The 25,167-nt window shown below is 32.8% G+C and overlaps 1 protein-coding gene across 1 annotated transcript; it reads left to right on the top strand.

Moving 5' to 3' along the window:
- The first annotated feature begins 1,524 nt into the window (after positions 1–1,524).
- Positions 1,525–18,014, top strand: LOC129227553 (GPN-loop GTPase 3-like). Its single transcript, XM_054862132.1, has 8 exons — positions 1,525–1,629; positions 4,817–4,925; positions 7,327–7,414; positions 7,528–7,607; positions 7,903–8,143; positions 10,624–10,723; positions 11,657–11,782; positions 17,899–18,014. Exons 1-8 carry the CDS (start codon positions 1,585–1,587, stop codon positions 17,932–17,934), a joined length of 825 nt encoding a protein of 274 aa, XP_054718107.1. The 5' UTR covers positions 1,525–1,584; the 3' UTR covers positions 17,935–18,014.
- Positions 18,015–25,167: the final 7,153 nt, after the last annotated feature.

Below are 25,167 nucleotides of genomic sequence, written 5' to 3'. Positions count from 1 at the left end.
GGGGCTTACCTTCCACGGAAATGCCGCATAATTCGAAACCGCGTAAATTGAGACCTAATACTAGTGTTAAAATAGGGGTTACATTCCGTAGATAAAAAAAACTTTATTCCAGTGATGACTAATTGTATAATAAGTTTAATGTGTACTTATATCGATTTTTATGCACAGTATGTATAAAGAAAACATAAATTAAGTTCGTGTTCTGTTTATAAAGAAAAGGTGGCTATGATGGTCTTTTGGCAGTCGTTAAGAATTTTTCTCTGTAATTCTTTGCAGAGCATTAAGTGCATCCATGATCACTTGCGTCATTTCCATGAAAGAATCTTCCTTGACTAAATCAGGAAGATCATTTCTAATTGTCTAGGAATAGCTCAAAATTTTCAATGTGAATGTTATTGGTTATGCGTCACCGAGGTCGGTATCCTCTTTGGTTTTGGACTCTTTTGTCACTATTAAAAGCTCTTCCTCCAGTAAGCTCTGAACTGTGTGAGTTTAATAACTTTACTTCTGGAAAGCTCTGGAACCAATCGAATAAAATGTCTCTAGTCCCAAGCTCGATTATTAGCACGCCAAAATGCAGTTTATTACGTGTAACCTGCAATCTTTAGGCGTTTGGATTTTGAAGGAGGGGAAATTTTTATCTGTTTGCATTGCCGCATTCGCGTAAAACCGAAACTCATCCGCGTAAAATAAACCCGCATAAAACGAGGGTCTACTGCATTATTTCAATGTTTGTCCAATAATGGCAACAATTGTTAAAAATTTAAAGAACAACATTTTAACAATTTATAAATCCTTTTCCTTTCATATTTTATTTCATTGAGGATTTTTAAAATGATCAAAGACTTATATATTACTCTGTTTGAAACTCGAGTCATTCAAAGCAACAGCAGCGGTCTGAAGAAAATTCTCATCCACAGAATAGCAGAAAAGTAAACTAAATAACGCCTAATTGTTAAATTACATCAAGTTAATAATGAAGAATATCCAGGAAACTCAACTGTGGTAATCCTTTGCATCGCACCATGCATCGCACAGATGTTTGTAAACAGCGCCGCACCTAATGATGCCAAATTTTCCAATGCAAAATTATCATCTTTTTGAGGATTGGGATGAGAACCACGAGATTGTCCCAATGTCCCAGAATATTCAAACTTTTATTCTCCTTCCCCTAAATAAATTCTCAAATCTGTAATTTTCACTTCAAATCTGAAGCCTAGATAACGTTTTCTGTCACATGACGATTGATGACGTAATATTACATCCTTAATGTCCGGAAAGCCTGGTTAATAACTGGTTGGCTTATTCGAATGCGACCCTTGTGGACAATGAATGGCTAAATTGGCGACAAAAAAATTTCTGACGTGAAGAATGGCGCTGTTTAGTGGCGAATCATTGAAAATGTGCGCGGACGTGAAAGATGTAAACAATAAGCGTGGTTTCTTAAATGTTTTTTGAAACGACTGTTTATCGATGCCTATTTACAGTGTTTTACTAAACGGAGAGAAACTTAACTAAAGGGGAGCACAAAGGAAACACCTTTTTTTTTGTCTCTTGATTAAAAGTAAACAATATAATTTCAATATGAGATATTGTCAACTCGTCATTGGACCTGCTGGATCGGGAAAGGTTTGATCAATATCACAATTTTGTGTATTTTTTAAAAGTAATTCTACTGATCTGGCTCCGTTAACCATAACTTCTTTAAAAATTATCTGAATCTAATTTTAGTTTGAATGCCACTTTATTTAAGACCAAGTCAATTATAATAACGTAGAACTTATTTCCAATCATTTTAAAACTTAATGCAGTGACAGGAAACAACTATCTGGGACCAACTGAATTACCCAACTGAGGACTACTGAGACCAACTGAATTTTGTGTTGCTCCCTGCAACACAAAAAAAAACTCGGACAAAGTTTGCGTCATCGAATAGAAATAAACTAACTTCTTTGTAATCAGTGCAAAGAAATTATTACATTATATATTATTCAATTTATTTTTGTATGTTTATTTTTGTCTTTCACTTTAATTAGATAATAATTTATAATATATCTTCTAGTTTTTGTATTGTTTTTCGGTTTTATTACTATTTCAAGCAAAAGACACTGCTATTTTAAAGTTGTTTAACCAAGAAAAAGGACTGTGCAGTTGCTTGTTGTACCTGGGCAACTAATATTTGATGCAAAATGCTGTTTCGAGTAACTTGGAAATAATAATCAAAGTCCAAGAATAGTACAAAAACGAACAACGAACATTTCTCTTAGCCCTCAGGCTATCCAAAAGTCCAGGAAGTGTGCAAAAATCAACAATAAACATTTTTGTTAATCTTCAGGCCGTGCAAAAGTGAGTTCAGTGAAATCCTCAGTTTCCATGAGCAAGGTGGCGACAGATCAGGGAGATCAGGGAAAAGTCAGGGAACTTTATTAATCAGGGAAAAGTCATGAGGGAATTTTGAAAAAATAACAAAAAATCAGGGAAAATTGATTTTTTTAAGAAAAAAATTTTTTTTTTTGCTTTACAAAATTAAGTACTCTTAATTCCCTACGCATTTTCCGCCAATTATCTGTTCAAAAAAAAAAAAAGTAAAATTAATGAGGTGCGATTATACACTGCCGCATATTTGTGCATCTTTTTTCCTCAACGTCAAAGTATTGAATCTTACTTATTAACCACAGGATGAACTTCCTAAGATTGCTTTTGTGTCTGTTAGGTTGTTTATTTTACCTAGCTTGAAATTTCCTTTTACGCTTTCAATGCTACATAAAATGAACAACCATACAGGCAAAGAGGAAGCCTTCAATTATGCCTTAGCTCCTTTGCCTTTATTCCATTGTCTCAAAGTAATTAGCGTACTATAATCACGATTTCAAGAAGAAAGCTTTGGTTTTTGAATTAATACTATAAAAGCTTAAGAGTTATTACTTCGCGTTTTTAATTTAATTGCTAAAATTGAAATTTCAATTAAAAAAACTTTGTTTTTTGCCGTTATACTATTTGTTGTCGCCGCAGATTATAAAGGTTTTCTTTTCTTCAGACTCTAGTGATTCCTTAATTTTATAACCAAGTTGTATTCTTCTTTTATATATTTTGAAATTAACTAATTGCTTTTTTTTCCTCTTTTTCCCTTGCATTTCAAAGTTGTTTGTTACAAAAGCAATCTAAGATTTTTTCTCATTACATACTGAAATCATTTGAAATAGATTTAACTTGTGTACTTAAGAAAATATCTTTATTCTTTCATTGTTAAAATGCTGTATTCATTCATTAAAACCTATGTTCATGATTAGAGAAAAGCTCCCTATGAATGGTTGTCAAATGGTTTCATCTGTTTTGCATAAATATGTTAATTAGTTATATAAGAATAACTACATTACTTCTATTCTTTCACTATTACTTGTTATTCTTGCAACAATTATTATACTGTTTGAAAACTTAGAACTGAAAAGTAATTGAAATTATTTTGAACTATCATAAATACACATGTTTTTAAAAGTAATTTTAATAGTTTCTTAAATTCTTATGCTAAGTGGTTTCTGGAAGTAAAGTTTTTTTTTTTTAATTTTCTATAATCTTTGCATTGTATAAAAATTTAATATACTGTTTTGTAGGTCATTCCCCCCCCCCCAAAAAAAAAAAAATTGTCTTGTTTTTTTTAAAACCATTTTATTAAAAAAAAGGTAGCATCTTTTAAAAATATATCTTTAGTTCAACAACTTTACACAACTTAAAACGTTTAAAATACTGCATTTTATACAAACATACAATGGATTTCAAGTAAAGCAAAGAAAGAAAACCATTATCATTGGTAACGTAAATCAGGGAAATTTGGTGAACTTAATCAGGGAAAAGTCAGGGAACTTTTTTTCACAGTTCCTGTCGCCACCCTGCATGAGAGAATTTGTTCGTGGGATGAGAATACGTGACCGATCATTGTGGCTAAGAGCAAAATCAGAGTTCCGAGTGTTACAAGTTCCAAAAAGTTCAATCTTTTACTGAAGAAAATAAATTCGCATGAATCCAAAGATGCCGGAATTGTTTGAGACGGGCCTCAATTCCATGCTGGAAGAGATGGTACCTTTCACTTATGAGCAGCTCTTAACTGTTCAGCTAACTGACACCTCCCAGAACGACAGGATTTGATCCGTAGGCTAAGAAATGTTGAACAAAATCCGAAGTCAAGCTTAGTCTTTTGATGGAATTAGTACAAGTGGTAAAAAAATCTGTAGTTTTTGTGGATAAGGGCGGTAAAATGAATCAAAGAGTCTAGGAAAACAGTTTAGAATCTGTTGTGTTCTATAGGACTAAGAGCATTTCGGCAATGTTGACTGGACGTTTTAATTAGACTCCGCACCAGTTCATATGGTCAAAAAGACGAGTGGTTGTTGCTAGGCGTATTTTACTGACACAATATCATCTGTACAGTGGACGCTTTACTCGCTAGACCTCAATCCCATGGATTACACTCTATGGCCTATTTTAGAGTCTAAGGTCTACTCTATACAACGCAAAAGTTTGCACTCTCTAAAGCAATTACTTTAGAGGGAATGGGATTGATTAAAAGTAAAAAAGACTAGCGGCACTTGGCTGAAGGTTTCAATAACCAGTTTCTCGCTGCATCATTGCAAAATGCGGCCAGTTCAAAACTAAATTAAATTTATTGATTTCTAAATATCTACTCACGCTATTTTTTTTTTGTTTTGCTTATTTAATTTTTTTCACAAAGTTATTTGGAAAATTGCTTTTTTGCCGCACCCTGTATATTTTTTAATTGTTTCAAATCTTGTTTTTCATTGCTTTGAATTTTTATTTACAGTCTACTTATTGTTCTACCATTGTTAAATATTGTGAAGATGCTCAAAGAGTAGCAAAGGTTGTAAATCTTGATCCTGCAGCCGAATATTTCGATTATCAACCCATAATTGGTATGAATTTTAATGTCAAACTTTTTAAAATGAAAGTTTTTTTTAAAATATAATTCACCTTTTTTTGATATACCCAATTTTAGGTGAAAATCTAGTGTTTGTTGCTTTTATTGTATCAATATTCTAGAAATTATTTTGATAAATTTAATAAGATAAAAAGAAAATAAGCAATAAATCTTTTTGTGGCATACAGTAAACCCTCGTTATATCGCGCCTTTCGGGGGACAAAGAAAAAGAGCAATATATCCGAAAGCGCGATATAACGGAGGGCATTAAAAATAGTTATGTCTAATATATCAATACAAAAGAAGATGTCAAGTAGTTTACAGACCATCTTAAATTGAAATATGCTGTGCGGGTATGTACATTTGGATGACAGGAATTGCTGCTGCTTTTCCAGCGAATTCAGAAGAATTGCTTCCTTTTGTTCATTGACAAAATAGAGAAGAAAGGGACCTTCTCTGTGCAATACCATATGTTTTCAGAAATAGTTTCAAACTTAAAGCAATTTTTTTTCTTATTTTAGGCTTTAATATTTCGGGAGACAGAAGAAAAGAGCGATATATCCGAATGAGCGATATAACGAGGCGCGATATAACGAGGGGCTACTGTATTATTTAACGCTAATAACCTGGCTTTTTTTCAAGGTACTTTTTAGAATGTGAGTTGAAGCATCGAATTCGTACACTGACGATTAAAACTCACCTTTGCTGCAATTCTACTCACATTTTTCAATACACCACAACAGGCCTGGATCAATACATTTTTGGTCCCCCTGCAACAAAATTCCCATGACTAGCAGTCTGTGTTTGCAACGTTAATACAGGGGTGTTTGTGATCCCAAATTTCCGAAATTTTGGGTTGCCGTTTCCAAAAACTTTGGTCTAGCAACATTTCAAAACTGAAAAATTGTGTATAAAAACAAAAAAAAAAAAAAAAAAAAAAACGTTTCTTCAATGATTTTTGTATGCAGATTTGAAGAGTTTTTACAGGAGGGGGAGGGGAGGGGGTCGATCTTCCAAAAATACCAGTCACATACATGATTAGCTTTGTCACATACATGATAGCTTGTATCTCTGTAAACTAATCTTCTGAAAAATTTGTAAAAGTTTGACATAATGTGACCAATTGTGCTTTGCATAGAGTAATAAAAAAAATTGCTTTACAAATGACATACTTATAAGAATAAGAACAAGTCTTTATCATGTAGGTGACATATAAATTTGATGTCTTCCATGGACATTGATTTAGCCAAAATCAATTCAATGAATGTTATTTTTTAAAGTGTTATTTAATATGCAACAACATGCTAATATTAGTTTACAGTATTAAAAAGATTAAAAATAATCATTATTAAGTTTAATTATTTTTTAAAGATGAAAGTTGAATACCTGAAATATGATCATTTTTAAGAAACCAAATTTGAAGCATTCACTTTAAGGCTTAAATATTTTTGTACATAAATAAAAACAACACCATAGGAAAGAGCATGTTTTTGACATACAAAAAAAAATGTTACCCATTAAAAAAAAATAAAAAAAATTTCGCTCTGGTTTCATTTTTCGTGGAACGGCCCTACAGCAGTTACAATCGACAACAAAAAATGTTCTATAGCTCAACCCCTGTTTGAGCTATTGACATCAAAATTGAATCAGCACCTGTACCTGTTAGGGGCACATATGGACCAAATTTTGTTTGATTCCACCAGTTACTTGCTAGGGAATAGCAGGCACTTATAACTCAAAAAACGTCCCATTGCTTCACCCCTCCCCTTGGAGGAATTTGCCAAAAACCAATGGGCACAAGTTCACATAGCGGCACATATGTGTACCGAATTTTCGTTCGATTTCAAGCGGTAGTTTTTGCTGTAGAGCGGCCACAAAAAACTGGTCACACACGGACACACACACACAGACAGACATTTTCCAAAAATGGTTGAAATGGATGCAACACACCTCAAAACGTTCAAACCCATGAAAATTCGAAAATTAGCCAATTCAATCATTAATGAGCAAAATACCTGGTTATAAACCTTAGAGTGTCCTTATTTGGCACACTTACCTTAAAAATAAAGATGGACTAGGGTACAGTGAGAAAGTTCTCAATCTTCAAAGGGCGTCGCAAGTTGTAAAAGTTTGAAAACCCATGCTTTAGTCTATATAAAAGTAAAAGGTAATATTAGAAAATTAATTAGGGCAAAATTGCAGACACATGTTTCAGAGTTACAAGGAGCCCCTTTTTCAATACAAAAGAAGGAGCTTATGGAGGAAAAGACATCAGACAATTCACCTTTCTCTGAAATTTTGTGCTAATTGATGTTGTAATATTTCCTGAATTACCTTGTAAGTTAAATTGTTAATGGTAATTCTTTATTTTTTTAAATGGATCTCCTGTCCTGTAGATATACGAGAGTTGATTCACTTGGATGATGTTATGGAAGATACAGACTTGCATTATGGTCCCAATGGTGGCTTGGTTTTCTGCTTAACGTAAGATCTTATCGTTCTTTTTATGTTTTTTCTAACAATATATTGCTTCAGGTTTTTTCCCCCATTAGAGAACGGTGTAGAATGCAGAAAGCTAATTCAGTTTTTTTTTCCAGATATTTCATTGAAAATTTAGATTGGCTTAGTGAGCAGTTAGGAGAAGAGAATGATGATTACATTTTATTTGACTGCCCAGGTATGACACTGCAAACTATATATATATATATATATATATATATATACACACACACACAGTGAAGCACCGTTTATATATTTTTAAAGGGACTGCATGAAAAAAGCGTACAAGTGAAAAAACATATAAAAGGTATAGGTTAATGTGTATTAGACTTTGCAGGGACCAATTTTAAAAACGTGTAATTGACGAAAACTTGTAAAAGAGAAACATATAAACGGTGCTTCACTGTATATTGTTCACTGAAAAATAAATTGTGCAAGCAACTATTTTATATAACTCTGCCTCTATGTTGCAGGTCAGATTGAATTGTATACTCACCTAGATGTGATGCCTAAGCTGGTCTCACATCTTCATCAGATGGAATTCAATATTTGTGGTGTGTTCCTGATTGACTCCCAATTCCTGATTGAGCCTTCAAAATTCGTGTCGGGTGTCATGAGCGCTCTGTCGGCCATGGTCACATTAGAGATACCTCATCTTAATGTTCTCTCCAAAATTGATCTACTCAGCAAACACACAAGGAAACAACTAGAAAGGTGTGTAATAGGGTAGCTACCAAAGCTGTAAACTGATAGAAGTGTAAATACCTGCCAGAAGTGGCCATTGGCTTATTTGGGCATTACATTTTGCTCCGGGAAAAAAGTAGCAAAACGAGACACCCTAGTTGACAAATGTCCGTCTCGTCTCTTCTAGCCAGGGTTCGCACGGGCCATGGAAATCCTGGAAAGTCATGGGAAAAAATTTAACACATTTCAGACCTGGGGAAGTCATGGAAAAATGTCCTGGGCAAAGAAAGAAACAGTATCTAAAAAAACATTAGAAATCTTGAATGATCTGACAGTATTGCATATTTAAACTGGAATGATCCTAAAAGCAAATGTGAAATTTTAAATCCTGTTGCATCCACTTCTGTAGCAGCCGCCTGCCTTCTTTTGCAATGAGATTTTACTGCTTCGACATCACTAAATTTGAGTTTACCATTATTTTCATCATTTCTTTTATTTTATATTTTGTGGTAGCAGACTTGCACATTCTTAATTTCCGACACCCACTCAAAAATCCTAATTCGATTGCATCCGAGTTCGTTTAAACTACTTCAAAAACTTGATTATCGAATTTATCAGAGTTTATCTTAATTTGCTGAGGGTTTTAGAAAGTGATTAAACAGGCAATATAATACAGAAATATGAGAATCCTAGTATTTTAAAACAGTAGTGCCCAACATATGGCGGACGGAACTGCTGCCCTCTGTTATGTTCAATGTCAGGAATCGAACATTTTCCTGGGTTTTCCAAAACCTTTTCATTTATATGCATTTGAAAATACGTAAGTAAGTAATCAAATACATTTGAGTCACAAGATTTATTCATTACTAAACGATGTTTCATTATTATGAATATGAATGAATTTACTGAAGACTGGCTTTGCTTTTAAGAACCAAAATACTGTCAAGTTAAATAGATTATTAGATGCACTGTTGACACAAAAAGGCAGTGTTTTTTTTGAAGCAAATTTGTTGAAACTTATTAATGACTCATTCAACTTTTGTGTCCCATTCATTATCATTTTTCTCCATTTATTAAATATTTATTATACTTTTCATCAGTATATTGCATTTGCTATATTTTTACTTTACTTAAATTTATATGATGAAGTATAAAAATAGCTTAGTTTTTGCTGTGTACACTGATATTTTTTCAATTACAAGTAAGGGTTTTGATGAGGTAGAAGCATTGACATAGAAGTTGTGAATGCTCATTTCCTAAAATTAGCGAGTTTGGTAGTGAATAGTTCTATTCTCTTTGTTTAACAGGGTCATTAAATTTTTTTGTGAAGTCATGAAAAAGTCTTGGAAAAGTCATGGAAATTTTTCATCCAAATAGAGTATGAATCCTGTCTAGCCATGCTGTGGGGGGAAGGTTGTAGTGTGCTGTTTCAGTGTAGATATTGGGGGATAGTTGGGATCAAGCTGCAGTGAAATGTGATCCAATTACACTAAAATCCAAACATGAAACGAAAGAAAATTTTTAGATCGAAAATCTAAAAAGTCTGCTTATTGTACTGAAATTACATCCCATTTCAAGCACCAAAAGAGACATTTTTGCTCTCGCCAAGTTTACTTAACAAACCTGCTGAGGTTTGAGTATCAAATTTCTTAACAATTGACATCTTACAAAAGGAAAATATGACCTTTTTACAGTATTAAAAATTGGAGAGCATTTTAGTGTTTTTGGCTTGAAATTTTGATCCCATACCTCTCACAGAAGATATTTTTTGATTCAAAAAAGATTTTATGTTTGTAATGACCACTTTTGGTAGCAGCGTTTAAGCCAAGTTTAAAAATTCTTTAGCAAAAAAACTAAAATTGGGGGAAAAGTCTTTAGCAAAATGCTAAAATTCAGGCTTGACATCTTCGAAGAAATAAATGCACGTTATGTGATAGCTTTTAAAAATTTGAAATGAAAAATTCAGAATTGTTCTTGATATTGAGGGAGCAAACTTTTTTTTTCTGAAAACCCCCAATAATGTATTTATTGGGGGGACAAAAAGCCCATTAAGACGAAATATTGTTCAACTTAATAACAGTTTATGCATGTTAGATATGATTTATAAATATGATTAAGTTCCATATCGCTTCCTCTCTCTGACTGTACACTTTTCCCCCCTTCTTTTTCTTGTTATATTGGAGCAAAAAAGCGAAAATGCTTTGTTCCATTTGTCGTAATTTGAATAGTATTTTCGCATTTTGCGAGAAATGCGACCGTAGCGGAAACCCTGTTTGGTAGGTGACCATGTTTTGCTCTAGAGAAAAAAAAGGCAAAATGAGGCACCCTAGAATGCACTATACAAACGTTTTTAAACTCCATTGCAAAGTTATGTTATTTTGGCTTTGAGATACACAATTTAATCAGTTAGTTAATGATATACAAACAAAAATCTGTGTACAAGAGTTTTAATCATTTATGCATGTCTGCAATGTTTCTCTTAGTAAATATATTTTTTTTCTCCCTATTAGATTTCTGGATCCTGATTTACAGTTACTTTTACAAGAAGAAGAACAAGCTTGTAAATGGGGGAAAAAGTTTTCAAAGTTAAACAAAGCTATTTGCAATTTGGTAAGTTAGTCGTTATGCCTTTCATTTAACTTTGTGCCTCAATTTGCATAAAAAGTACCTGCGACTGTTTCCTAGCATCCAGAAATTCAAAATGTTTTTGTGCTTCAAAAGGGCTTCCTTGTAGCCTTAAAACACATGGACAAACAGTATTTTTCCCAACAGTGATCTGCCAAGAGCCTGATTATGAAATTTGCAGGTGCAGTTGATCGACGGGTGTGACATGCACTGTATGAGGCAGTGAGTTGTTTGATTAACTAACATTTTAGCTGTGCTGAATATTTAAGTAACATAATTTTTTTTAAAATATCAAGCACTTTTCGTAATGCCCTCAAAAGCACAAAATAACTTTTCTGGGTCAGAAAGGACAATTTAAGAATTCCTGTAGTTTTTGAAAATTCCAAGAAAATGACACCACAAACGAAGAAAAGTGCAGCTCAAGTCATGAAGAGAATTTATTGTCATTATCTAGCTTTCAATCATAACTTTGAGTGTTGAAACATGCATATTTTTCTGATTGGGAAAGTTTGGTTTGAAATAACTAGAACCGTGTTTTTCTTCGTTTGTGGTGTCATTTTCTTGGAATTTTCGAAAACAGAAGGAATACTTAAATTGTTCTTTCTGACCCAGAAAAGTTATTTTGTCCTTTTACTAAAAACTACTTTGTTCTTCATAAATAGCAAAAATGGGACGATCTGAGGGTGTTTCTTGGGGTTGTCTAATTTTTTGCATACTATTAATGTTCATACTGTTTTTATTCATATTATCGCCAATATTCCAAATGCAGTAATTAAAGGTCATTTGTGTTTTTATTCACGTATGGAAACTTTTTATTTGTATGAATAAAAAAAAAGCTTAGTGCATAGTTTTAGGATTTTATTGTGCATATAATTCAGTCTCTAGTTGTATAGTTTAGTTATAGTTTTTTATTTTTAGCTTGAAAGCTTCAGTTTGGTTAAATTTCTGCCATTAAACATCAAAAGTCATAAGAGCATAGAGGAGCTGCTACTTTCGATTGATAATGCCATACAATATGGAGAAGATGCTGATGTCAAAATTAGGGTGAGTGATTTTGCGTTACTCACTTCAAAGTGTCCACTTTCTGCAATTACAATGCATTTTAAACTAACTCCAGGTCAATTTTTTCAATCTCATTTGTTCAAAAGAAAATATCAGCTCCAAAATGAATGAGTTACGAAGAAGTATAGAGATCAAGTTTCATTTATTGTCAACCAGTCCTAACATTTAATCAAACTGAAAGAAAAGATGCTCAGAAACTAATTACAAAGGATTATTCTTTGTATCACCTGTCATGTCTACCCCTGAGCGTTTCCAGAGAGGGTGATTTTGGAAGGAGGTAGCTGTCCCCATCTTAAAATAGAAAATTTTCAAATGAAACTAAAAAATAAGAAATTAAAAAAAAAATACTTGATAGTTAATACAGTTCCTAAACTTATCAATTAACCCTCATCTAACAACTTTGTACCCGATTTTGAAAGTGTATATTTCTTCTTTGGGAGCTCATTGAAAAGGGGGTCATTCCATGCGAAATGAGCAAAATTCGCACAAAAGTGGTGGCCGCATGGTAAGATTTTTATGAAATTTGGTATACAGGTTCCTTTTATGTCTATATAAAAATATCTAAACTATTTTTGCTTAAAATTTTTTATTTGAATAGTTACATGCGATTGAAAATTGGTCAAATTGAACAGCATTCTCATTAATGCTAAATGTTGCCTTTTTGAAGGCTTGTACCTTATTAACTATTTAATGAAAACGTAAAAGTTATATGTTGTTGCAATCTATGGAGTAGGGTAATTAATCTGATGTCAGTAAAATTTTCAAAGTTATTATAGTTAACTTTTAACCGAGTTTCAAAAACTGAAAATATTTCAATTTTCTCAGGCATTATATTGAGCATTTTATTTTTTAATCTCAATCTTTAAGGAATGCATTAGCTTTGATGAAATTAATACCCAATAATGTGCTAAAGTATCATAAAAGAAATACCTTACTTTTGAAGTTGTATTTTGACTCCTTTGTCTTCAAAATCAGTTTTAAACTTAGTGCCATTTTGTAAAATCATGATTTTCCCCTTCACATACACACAAAAATTCAAATGAGAGAAAATTCAGACAACTTCAAAATTTTACAAGAATATAGAGCTGTGTTTCTACTATTTGCTTGAAGAAACTCGAAATTGGATTTTGATTTCCAAACGTAAAATAAAATTCAGAAAAACAGCATTTTCTTTGTGTTTTATGGGTCAATCCATACAGGTTCCATGGATTTGTGCGCTCAACCATTTTTAATTTTTTTGAAATTCATATCCCTAAAAGCTGGATATGAAAAATGTTTAAAACCACTTTTATTTTTTCTCTCAACTGGACCTTTGATTTTTTTAGAGGTCATCAAAAGTGATTTGTCATAGTCAAAAATGGTACTTTTAGATCTTTGCATTTTGACCAAAATCTATTTGAATTACTTTTATGACAATTACTTTAACGCTTTGATGTTAAAGCGCATAAATTGATAGTCTTACATGCTGAGTTACGTAGCTGTAAGTTAATAATTAAAATAACGGCAACAGGTTAAAGTTCAGGGTCTAATGTAAAAATTTTACTCATTTCAAAGGGAGATAACTCGTGTAGGGGACGGAAACACAAAATGAAATACGACAAAAACTAATCACTGGAACCATGCTAAAAAGAATATGTAATTGTTGCTGTGTGTTTGTGCACCCTGTATAGATTACAGCCCCTCAAAAATCAGAAAAATGACAAAAATGACATTTTTAGACCCCTATAAACCAAAAGGAGATGGAATTAAAAATAAAATTTCGCGGCCAATTGAATATTCCATTCAAGTACTATGCATGTTATACATATTGTTTTTTGTATTTGGTTTGTAAAAAAGATACAGGTCTTTGAAATTGAGCAATTTTGCTAGTCAATTCACACACTAAAACAAATAAAAAGTGTGAAAACTTCATTGCACCTTCTTAAATTACGTATATTGTGCCCTATATAATACATTATACTGAAAAAACATATTGTAATTTTCAAAATAATTATTTTAATTTTATAACTTAGAACTATTTGAACATGAATGAATAGTTCTGTATGGAACCTGTATGGATTGACTCTTATGTGAAATTACGAGAATTCAAAACACTAGATAAACGACTCAATGATGCAAAAGCAAGTATATCTAACATTTCTTTCGATTTTAAAAAAATGTACATTTTAGCAAATACTTCATAAACATGCTTTTGAGAAAATGAAACACGAAAGAAATGGTTAGTTTTGCTAAACTTACAATAAAAAGAACTAACTATTGAAATTTTGCCTAAGTTCAAATTACTCTAGTAACAAAAATACGCTGATACCAATGATTAAAATTTAATAGCATCTAAAAGACACTTCAATATATTACATAAAAAAACTTGAGTAAATTTAGAGCATTCCCTCATCTTCAAAAAAACATCTGAAATAGAGGAAAAAATGAAATTTTCGATTTTTTAAAGTACGATTTCGTCATCAGGAAATTTATAAACAATAACTAAATTAGAGCAGATAGTTAGTTATAGATAGTTTTTCAATCTGAATCATTTTTACTCTTATATTTTCATTAAAGAGCTAGAAGAGTGATTTGAAATCTGAAGTAAATTGGCAAAATTTCAATATTTGTTAATATCTCAGATTCAAAAAAAGATCCGAATAAATTTTACTTTGCTTTTTCCCAATAGAGATATGTTTATAGAATGCGGAAATATTTATTTTTTAAGTGTACGTTTATAACTTATGGAGTTATTGAGTCACAAACTGGCAGCAATGAACTCCGAAAATTTAGGCTTAGCGTAAGCATCAACTTCTAATGTCAATAACAAAGCAACCAACAGTTTTTAAACTTCCATACTTTGCATTTCCTCATAGATATGCATGGTTTACCTAAATAAAAATTTTCATTGAAATCTGTGACATGTCAGCCACAGCTGAATTGCTCATTTCGCATGGAATGACCCAAGGGAAAGTTATTGGTGTTTAGTGGAGTTACTGTCATATTACTACTATGAAGTTAACTTAAGATTATACAACACCAAATAAATGACCTTTTCCCACAAATTCCCCTCAAAATCCTTCTTTTGCAAAAGTGTTATTACACATGACCCTTCTCCATACAAAATTTTCAATTTAGAAATAAATGTCTCTAGCAGGCCGGTCATTTCAGAATTTTCTGGGGGGGGGGGGGGGGATAGATACTCAGTGCATCTTATAAAAAAACTAGAAACTTTATTCACACAAATACATAATTACATTGTTTCAGGGTTTAAGCTGGTTTCCAAAGTTCTTTGACAAAACGAGCTGATGTGTGCATCACATGACTTCCTTTTACTCCAATTTAATGTCATTTCCCCATTATTCGCTATTTTAATGTGATTCAATATTTATTCTCTAAATATCACCAACAATGGCCAAATTGAAACCAAAAAAAAAAACTCCGCCAAGTTGGCGACAAAACTTGGCAACCAAAAGACTGGCGATATATCGCCAAGTGACCGCCAAATTATAACACCACTTGAGTTTGCATCGAAATTAACAATGATTTCCCCCCAAAAAGGTGCAAAAGACCCCTTTAGAAACACCCGAATGCAACCAAAATAGGAGGTGCACAACTAGACCCCACTACGAGTCTATGTACCAAATTTCAACTTTCTAGGACATACCATTTTTGAGTTATGCGAGATACATACGCACATACGCACATACACACATACATACAGACGTCACGAGAAAAGTCGTTGTAATTACCTCGGTGATGGTCAAAATGGATATTTCGCGTGTCTATACATTCTTAGGCACTTTTCCGCATGTGGTCGAATCGAAAAAAAAACTCAACATTCATTTGGGGGTGAGCAAAATGGAAATTAAGGGCGATTTTTGAGTGAAAATTTTTTCGCGAATACAATACTTCCTTTTTTGTAAAAGGAAGTAAAAACGAAAATGGGGAAAAAAAATGTTTTACAAGTATGGCTAAAATTTCTAATACCATATCTTTCTAAGTGCTTCACTGTGTTTTATCTCCAGTGAAAACTAAATTTGATATTCAGCTATGATATCTTTAAAGAAATAAATTAATATACAGCAGTTAATGTTTCTCTTAGTTTTAATTTTAAATAAAATTTTGGATTTGTATTGCCATTGAGAAAAGTTTGATTTCAAAAACGTTACAAGTCTCCTCTCCCAATAATGCATTAATTGGGGGACATTACGCCCATCAAAGCTAAATATTTTTGAACTTGATAGTAATTTAAACGTCTTTGCCGAAAGTTATAATGAGGAGATTAAGTTAAATATTGCCATGATTTCTCTATCAGATTTTTTTTATGGGGGGGGGGGGAGCAAAAAGTGATAATGTATTGTTATTTTCGTAACATACTGTATTTTTGCATTTTGTGTAAAATGCGACTGCAGCGGAAACTACCTTGTTTTAATATCGATGGGAGAGGGGTTTGTATGCCCCCCTTGCATTTGGAGCTGGATACATCCTTGCATCTGCCTAAAGGTTCTGTAAAGAGGATATTTATATTGAGATGAATGAAAAACTTATTCTATTTTTCATTTAAAATATAAACAAAAAACTGGGAGAACTTTTACTGTTCTGCTTCAGCTTTTTTTATGGGGTTAAAATGAAAAATGTTAGAGCAATCCAGTGAATGAAGACAGCTACCTCAATAGTAGTATAGCGATGTGCCGGATCGTTAAAAAAGTAGATCTGCGGATACGGATACGGATCATTAGTGTCAAGATCCGCGGATACGGATACGGATCTCAAAATTTTTTTTACTCAATTCAACTATCCAAGTGCAAACTTTGTTACGGAAGGTAGTCCCTTCAGAATAATGGCAGTTTCTTCAAAAAATGTCAACTGCATTGAAAATATAATCAAGACTATGATTTACTCTGTAAAGAAATCTCCGTTAAAACTGAGGGAGAGTTGGAAGGAATGGATCAGTGCTGCATTAATGCTTAGATGGAATAGGAAAAATTATTTCTAGCTTATTCGGTAGATGTAGGACACAGGAGCAAAAATGTAAAGCTGCTACTGGACGGGCTACAAATGATTTTTGTCATTTTATTTTAGCATGGAATGGGTCAGCAGCGCCCCATTCCACCGGACTTTTCCGACCAACGAAATACAGAGCCGGAAACACCTTTACAAACAGCAAATAGAGATTTTAGTCTCACTTTTTTTAAAGGATGCGGAGAAAAAAATAAAGAATAACAGAAACCCCAAATCAATAACAAAAACTAATATTAAATTCAAAATTAAAAAAACAAAACCTGTCCCAGAGAGCCGACCTCATATTAAGACGAATTTCGCGGGTCAGAACACACACATTTGTTAACAAATATGAACTGACAGCAGGTAAAAATTATAAATAATTTGAGCTTTTCCTCCTTATCTTCCGACTATGAAATCGCTACCAATCACTTTATAAAGGCTTAGAATTGCATTTAAAATTTACTTAACAAGATTATAGCTCCTACTGTATATTAGTTGGAAGTTTCAAATAAATATAGCAGAAAACTTCGTTCTTTCAATTAGGGCCAACATTTTTAACGTACGGGTACATTTTTACTACCATAATTGTGAAAATCTTTTAATCGGTTTTTAATTAATATTCCGGTAATTAAAATTCTACAAAAACGAGGCCAAGCTAAGAACACTTTCGATCAAGTCACCTTTTGAACGAAGAATGAACTATCAAAATCGGTTCATCTGTTTAGGAGCTACGATGCCACAAAAAGACACTCTGATACACTTTTAAAACTTTATTCCCCCTTCCTTTTTGCAACGGGGGGGGGGGGGGGTACAAATTGGCTTCTGAAATGATACCTTATAAATTACAAAGGGAATAAAACCTAATTTAAATGGAATTTAAGAGTCTTTTATTAAAATATTTTTAAAATTGTATAATAGAAATGACCCGTTAAAGATTCGTCAAAAAAGTTACAGATACGGATACAGATCTTTATTTTCCCTCGGATATCCGGAACATCACTACTCAATAGCAAACTTTACATTTTCTAATTGTTTCCTTTTTGTCGTTGCACAGAAAGAAATTACTGTTAACCAAAGCCCAATGTTTTCATGACTTCATTTTCTTTTTCTAGTACCCTGAAGAAGTAGATGACATGGAAGAAGGCTGAAGAAAACGTTTGAAGAAATTATCATCATTCAATTAAATTTTCATATATATTTTAAATAAATCATTTATTTATCTAATTTTTACCCCGTCTCTTAGTTTTATTTTTAAAATTTAGTCGGGGGAATGGGCTGGATAGGCTATTTCCTTTCTTGTAGCTCAATACAAATACTTGAAAAATATTGCCATATGACGGAAAAAGTTTGTTGACCATATGGGCACACACTGTTAACCTGGCAGCTCGCAGAAGATAGTGCTCCATCAGGATGGCAGCTGTTACATGCGGATTGTGTACACGCGGGGCAATTTCTCCCGCTAAGCGTAATACGCGATTTCAGAAAGTACGCATTATATAATAACGGATAAAATGTACACTTTAGGTAGAGATGAAACCATTTTTTAATGTATGATAAAATGTATCATTTCAATCATAACAAAAAAAACTTGATGAAAATAATTGATATTTAACAATAAAAATACATCGTTTTTTACTATTACTGAAAGTACCAAAATTAAACAATATTTTCTGTACAAAACAGGAAAAATATTTGAGCCTAATATTATGAAATACCTGAAGAATATTGTAACAATTAATATTTTAAAGCCGCAGGAAAAATTTGAAAGCATGGATCAATGTGCATTGAGCATTTTTACTCATAGGTAGTGTTACAGTAAAACCTGTGAAGTTGACCGCTTTTTTCAGGCACAGAATTAGCCCTTATATAAATCAATCTTTGTAAGATGACCACTAAAGTAGTACACCGCAAGTGGTCAACTTAAACGGTTTTCACTGTACCTTTTATTGTGCTTTGAGCAAACTACACATCTCTAAGTTCTTTGCCTTCTTTTTCAGCGCATGATTTTAGAAAGTAACTACTGTATAAAGAACTCCAATAAAAATATTTTATAGTTGTTTCATGTCGCCTGCCCGAAAGATCCATAGATGGATGTCATAAATTAAGATATTTCCTCCTCGGAAAGATAACATGTTCACCATGGCTATACAAATACAAAAGTGACGACCAGCAACAGGCTCTGGGCCCAGCTAGACTGGTCCTAGTCAATTTACAATCCCCAGTGAAGATCAATGGCCCTCTTAAAACTATCTACTCCCTTGCTCATTACCACCTCTTCCGGTAAACTGTTCCAAGGTTCCACTACCCTGCTATAATAATAATTTTTCCCGACATCCATGTTAGCCTGAGATTTAAATAGCTTAAAACAATGACCCCTTGTCCTGTTTTCAGTGCTAAACTTCAGCCCCATAACATCTTTCATTTTAATAAATTTAAACAACTGAATCATGTCCCCTCGGTCTCTTCTTTACTCAAGACTGTACATTTTTAACCTCCTAAGCCTGGAATCGTAGTCTAAGTGAGAAAGTCCATTTATTAGCCTTGTAGCTCGCCTTTGAACCCTTTCCAATACATTAATGTCTTTCTTAAGATAAGGAGACCAAAACTGAACAGCATACTCCAAATGAGGTCTTACAAAACTTCTATATAAGGGCAGAAGAACTTCTTTAGATTTGTTTGAAATAGATCTATTGATAAACCCAAGCATCTTATTGGCCTTGTTACTAGCAATGCTGCACTGTTGGCTAAACTTTAAATCCTGACTTATTAAGACCTCCAGATCACTAACTTTGTCTGCCTGACTAATGACTGAACCTTGCAAATAATAACTTGTACACTTATTTCCATGCCCTAAATGTAGCACTTGACATTTCCCAACATTAACAGTCATACCCCATTTATCAGCCCACTCTGTAATATGATCTAGATACTCTTGCAGCTGTTTTGCTTGTTCTTCATTTTCTACAGTCCCCATAACTTTGACATCATCAGCAAAACAATTCATGTTCCCAGAAATATTTTTGTGAATATCGTTCATAAAAACAATGAACAAAACAGGCCCTAACACTGATCCTTGAGGAACCCCACTTAAAACCTCACTCCAATTAGAATAATTTCCCCTTACAACTACCCTTTGTTTCCTTCCGATCAGCCAGTTTTTTACCCAAATGAAAGTTTTCCCTCCTATTCCTATATCAGCTAATTTGCTAAGTAGAGCAACATGCGGTACCTTATCAAAAGCTTTTTGAAAATCAATGTAAACAACATCTACAGGCTTCTTATTGTCCAAAGCCATGGTAACTTTGTCATAGAAATGTAATAAATTAGTTGCGCAAGATTTATCTTTTCTGAAACCGTACTGAAAACTAGTCAATAGATTATTAGTCTCTAGAAAATTTACTATCTTAATTTTTTTCAATGTTTCAAAAATTTTGCAAACCACCGAAGTTAGACTCACAGGTCTATAATTTCCCGCACTTCCTTTAGACCCTTTCTTGAAGAGCGGTGTAATGTTAGCCAGCTTCCAGTCCTCTGGCACTGTCCCCAAGTTATAAGAAGCATTGAAAATATTTACGATTACATCTGCTAATTCCTCCGCACATTCAACTAAAATTTTTGGATAAATATTATCAGGTCCCGGAGCCTTAGTCTCTTTAATTTTTTTCAAATGAAGTAAAACGTCATCCCTGGAAAATACAAAGTCCTCAAGCTGTACTATAGCTTGTGTCTTGTTAGTGTCAACTGTTGAGATACAGTTATCGTTAAAAACACTCGAAAAAAAGTTATTAAGAGCATTAGCAATATCACTATCATCCTGAATTAAAATTCCGTGCTCATCAATCAGTGGCCCAAACTATTTCGAACTTTCCCCGAATTAGCGTATGCAAAAAACTTCTTGGGATTCCTGTTTATGTTTTCTGCCAGTCTTTGCTCCAACTCTCTTTTCTGAATCTGTACCAAATACTTAAATTTACGCCTTGCCTTACAATATTGAAGCCTATCTGCACTGTGACCAGTTTCTCTAAACCTATGAAAAGCAGCTTGCTTGTAATTTAGAGCATCTTTAGTTTCCCTGGAGAACCACATTGGCCAAATTTTAGTGTTGACACCCTTCCTCCTAAAAGAAACATGATCCCCAACCGTTTTTGCTAGCTTTTCCTTAAACTCTGCCCACTGAAGATTCACATCGCTATTGTCCAATCCAGAAGAAAAAACTGCTTTCAAACTCTGCCTAAGTGCCACAAAATCAGTATTTCTGAAATTGGGCACAAACCTAAAATTCTCTACTTTGTGCGTATCAAATTTAATCCCAAACCTAATACTGTTGTGGTCACTGTCTCCAATGTGTTCCCCTACACATAACCCCTGAACAGAACCTTCCATATCACAGAAAACTAGATCCAAAATCACGTCCTGTCGAGTACCCTGAGTTACAATTTGATCTAAAAAACTCACCAATTACTTTCAATAATTCCTCTTCTCTGCTATTACTATGGTAAAAATTATTCCAATCAATTCCTGGAAAATTAAAATTTCCCATTATAATTACTGACCCCTTGCTTGAAATGTCACTAATAATACTAAACATCTGTTCATCTTGATCCTGGCTTAAGTTGGGTGGCCTATAAATGTTCCCTAAACGTAGTTTATTTCCCTTATTGCTCATCAACTCCAGCCAAATCATATCAATCTCATTAGGTTTATCATTAATTACCAATTCATTGCAAGTTAAAGTGTCTCTGACATAAAATAAAACCCCACCACCTCTTTTACCTACTCTATCTTGTCTAAACAAATTATACCCAGCAATAGATAATAAATCATCATCACTTTCGGTAGCCCATGTCTCGGTAACTCCAATAATATCCAACCTCTCATCTATAATTATGCTTTTCAATTCTTCCATCTTGTTCCTAATACTACGAGCATTTGTATAAAAAACCTTAAGTAAGCCCATCTTACTTTTATTTAATGCCGCACGATTATTTGAATCCCAACTGTTAAAATCTTTTCTCTTATTAGCCACCCTATTTCCATTTCTACTAAAATCCAAGTAGTTAATACCCTTTTGAATTCTGCTCCTTAAACCATGCCCCCCATTCCAACTTAGTTTTTTGATTCTGAAGCCTCTAAAATCAAACCACTAACCATTTTGACCCCTGTAGAGCTCAGATGCAGGCCATTCCTTGCAATCCAATCTCGTTTACATTTACTCCACACATCAATAAACCTGATACTACGCTTAACGCAAATTTCTTTGAGTACCAGGTTCATACACCTAGCCCGTTGGTTTAACCAACTCCTATGCACTCCATACCTGGGAAGCAAACCAACCACTTGGACATTAAAATGAATATAAAAGTAAAACCCCTTGCTGCAAATGAAATTGAAACTAGAAAGAGCCATTTCAAAATTAGTATATGTTTCTCTTCTCACTTGCTAGCACATGTTTATAATTTCACAAAATCCAATAAATCACAGACCAATCAAATGCGCAGAAATGCAAATGCGTTATTCGTCCCAAACAGGTTAAAGGCAAAGTTATCTTCTGAGGAACATTGGAAGCAGTCAGCAGGTAGTGCCAATTATTGTGGATCTGGAGATTGCTTACGCCCATTAATGATTATTCTAAATTTAGCAGCAAGTATCCTTCAAAGACGATCCATGGGGACAGGGAGTGGAAAAGTATTTCATACCTTAACAATGATTTCTTGGGGTCTTCTCATTTCTTTAATACTGAATTTCTTGGATGTTTCTATTTATTTCAGCTTTGCATTGTTTTTGGCTCCACAAATATATATATATAGTTTTTTACATCATTAAATACTTTCAACTTTTTGAAATGTACGTGTGTGTGTGTGTTAGTGCCTGGCGATTTATGTAAACTTCCTACCTTGGCAAAAAAAAAACTGCTTACATTGCCACCATTTTTGCTCTTCATTTTACATTCTAATGAAACTTTTTTTTTTTATCACATAAAGTACTTATTTGGAGAACTAATATAACATTTAATAGGGCTTTTAATGTTTTTAAATTTAGTTGGGTGATTATTTTTTGCCAACTTTGAATGCAATTTCATGACTTGCTTGATTATTTTGGCTATTTTTTTTTTACATTTTAATGACTTAATTTATCTGTCAGATAATTTTTCATTAATTTTAAAATTTATCAAACAGTGAGTTGACTTAATTCTGAGTAGTCGGTAACCAAATAGCAACTTTAAAATATATATATATATATCAGTAAATACACATCTCAAATGTTCTGAAATTCAATAGCAAAGTTATAACAAAATGAACCTTGACAACTAGAGAGTTAGACTACTTTATTTTAAAAATCTACAAATCGAGCATACAAAAAGTTATAAAAGCATGTTTTTGCTGTAGTTAAATAATATACAAGTTTACTTGCTATTTTCAGATCTTTTTGTTAAGTAAACAGAATACAAATGTGTGTTTATACATTCATAGAAAATGCAATTTTAACATTCCCATATCAAAATCATTACAAAATAGTTTGAGCTAAGTATTCTTGAGCACTTAATTAGACTTTGTACATCAGCATGTAGAGGTTTTGGAAATATTTTAACAATATTTAAAATAGCATTGTTATGGCATGAACGAATCACCATTACTTATATCGCCTATAATCATTAAATATTCCTAATGAGGCTATCTTTGAAAATTAAAATGCCCAAAGAAATAAGACCACATTTATTGATGGCCACGGTGGGTACAAAAAAAAAAATCTTCAACACATCGTTTTATAAAAATCGAAATAATAAAAAAAATGAAAGTAAAGTTTTGCAATTCAGGCAATATTTCAGTGCTAAAATGAGACAAAGCCTCAGTTGACAAGTCGCCAATAATGGGCAATAAGTGTTTTCCCCCTCTCATTTAAGTGAAATGGCTGTATATCTTATGGGAATAAACAAGCTAGTAACTTATTGGGGGAGGGGGATTGTGCGCCTTACATCCGAGGCACTAATATAAAATACTCTACCAATTAACCAGTTTCAACACAGAAAATTTATGTTGTTGACAAAAATTACTAATCAAGTTACTACTTCAGTATAATTATTCAACCAGAACACAGAGCACTTTGAAAATCAGTTTAATGTAGTATTTTAGGTATCACAAAATTTCATTCAGGAATTTCCTTTTATCAAATTCCTGATTTTAAAATCTTCAAGAAGTGAAAATCTGAATTCCAGATGCATGGAATAATATTTTAATGATTAAGTGTAAAGAAATTAATGGCAATCCCTTTATGCAGATGAAACAAAGGAAAAGTTCCATTAAAAAGTTTATATACATTAATATGTCATCAAAAATCACTAGAAACTTTTACTGTTAAAAATACTTTAAAATTCTTGAGAAATATGAAACTAATTATTTTGTAAATTTAGCCATACAAAAAGCATGTGTGAGTTCACTTTCCAGTAAAAATATTCCATACGCACTATGGGGAGAAAAACAACTTGGAGGAAAGACATTTTGGATTACACTGTAAAAAGCGATAAATTAACTGTATATTTCACAAAATAGTTTACTTGCTGTGCTGTGTACAATTTTTCTGTGCATTAGTGTAAAAACAGCATGTGTATTCATGAAGAGAAAAACTGCCAATCTTTTGATTTTTAACATTCAGAATTTTCTACAAAATTTCACCAAACTTGCCGGAAACATGACTACATACAAAACATTGGTACTGAAATTTGAAATTAAAACACTGAGTATTTGATAATGTATGAGCATTTACTATAATTTTTACTGTGTACATGTGACGAAAAATAGCAATCTTTACTTTTTATGATTTCATACCCAAGTATGCATAACAACTTAAAAAATGAGTCTAGTTGAATATAACATACAGTCATTTACACATAAAATTGATTAAGTTGATGAAAATAATTTTAACTTTCATAAAAGAAATTTAAATTTTTACCTTCAAGGTAGAGGTCAAGACTCCGAGTTTTTATACTTGGGTATGAAATAACAGGAAAAAAAAATCATGCAATGAGTAGTAAAACGTTCATTTCTTTAATATGTTTTATCTAGATTGTTATTTTGATTATGTTTGTTAAGCTTATTTAAATTGTTTGTTTAGTTTATTTCGATTATGTTTGTTAGAATCTTGAAAAAAGGAGCAGATGTAAATATGTTATACATTTGTGCAGAAGCATTAAAAAATGTTTTAGTATTATTAAAGTACATATTTGCAAAGGAATTGCATGCACTTGTTTTGAGATTACTTCTTCAAATCCCTTTTTCAATCCAGACTAAACTTCCAAAATGAAGCCGCAATTGTAAATCGCAAGCTCAAAAATTTTTTGCCATTGAAAATCAGGCTCTTAATAGCTTTGAATTAAATGTGTGCAA

Source organism: Uloborus diversus, chromosome 8 (assembly GCF_026930045.1).
Source record: "Uloborus diversus isolate 005 chromosome 8, Udiv.v.3.1, whole genome shotgun sequence".
Lineage (NCBI taxonomy): Eukaryota > Metazoa > Arthropoda > Arachnida > Araneae > Uloboridae > Uloborus > Uloborus diversus.
Note: the sequence above shows the minus strand (reverse complement) of the source record. Positions and strands in the feature narration are given on the sequence as shown.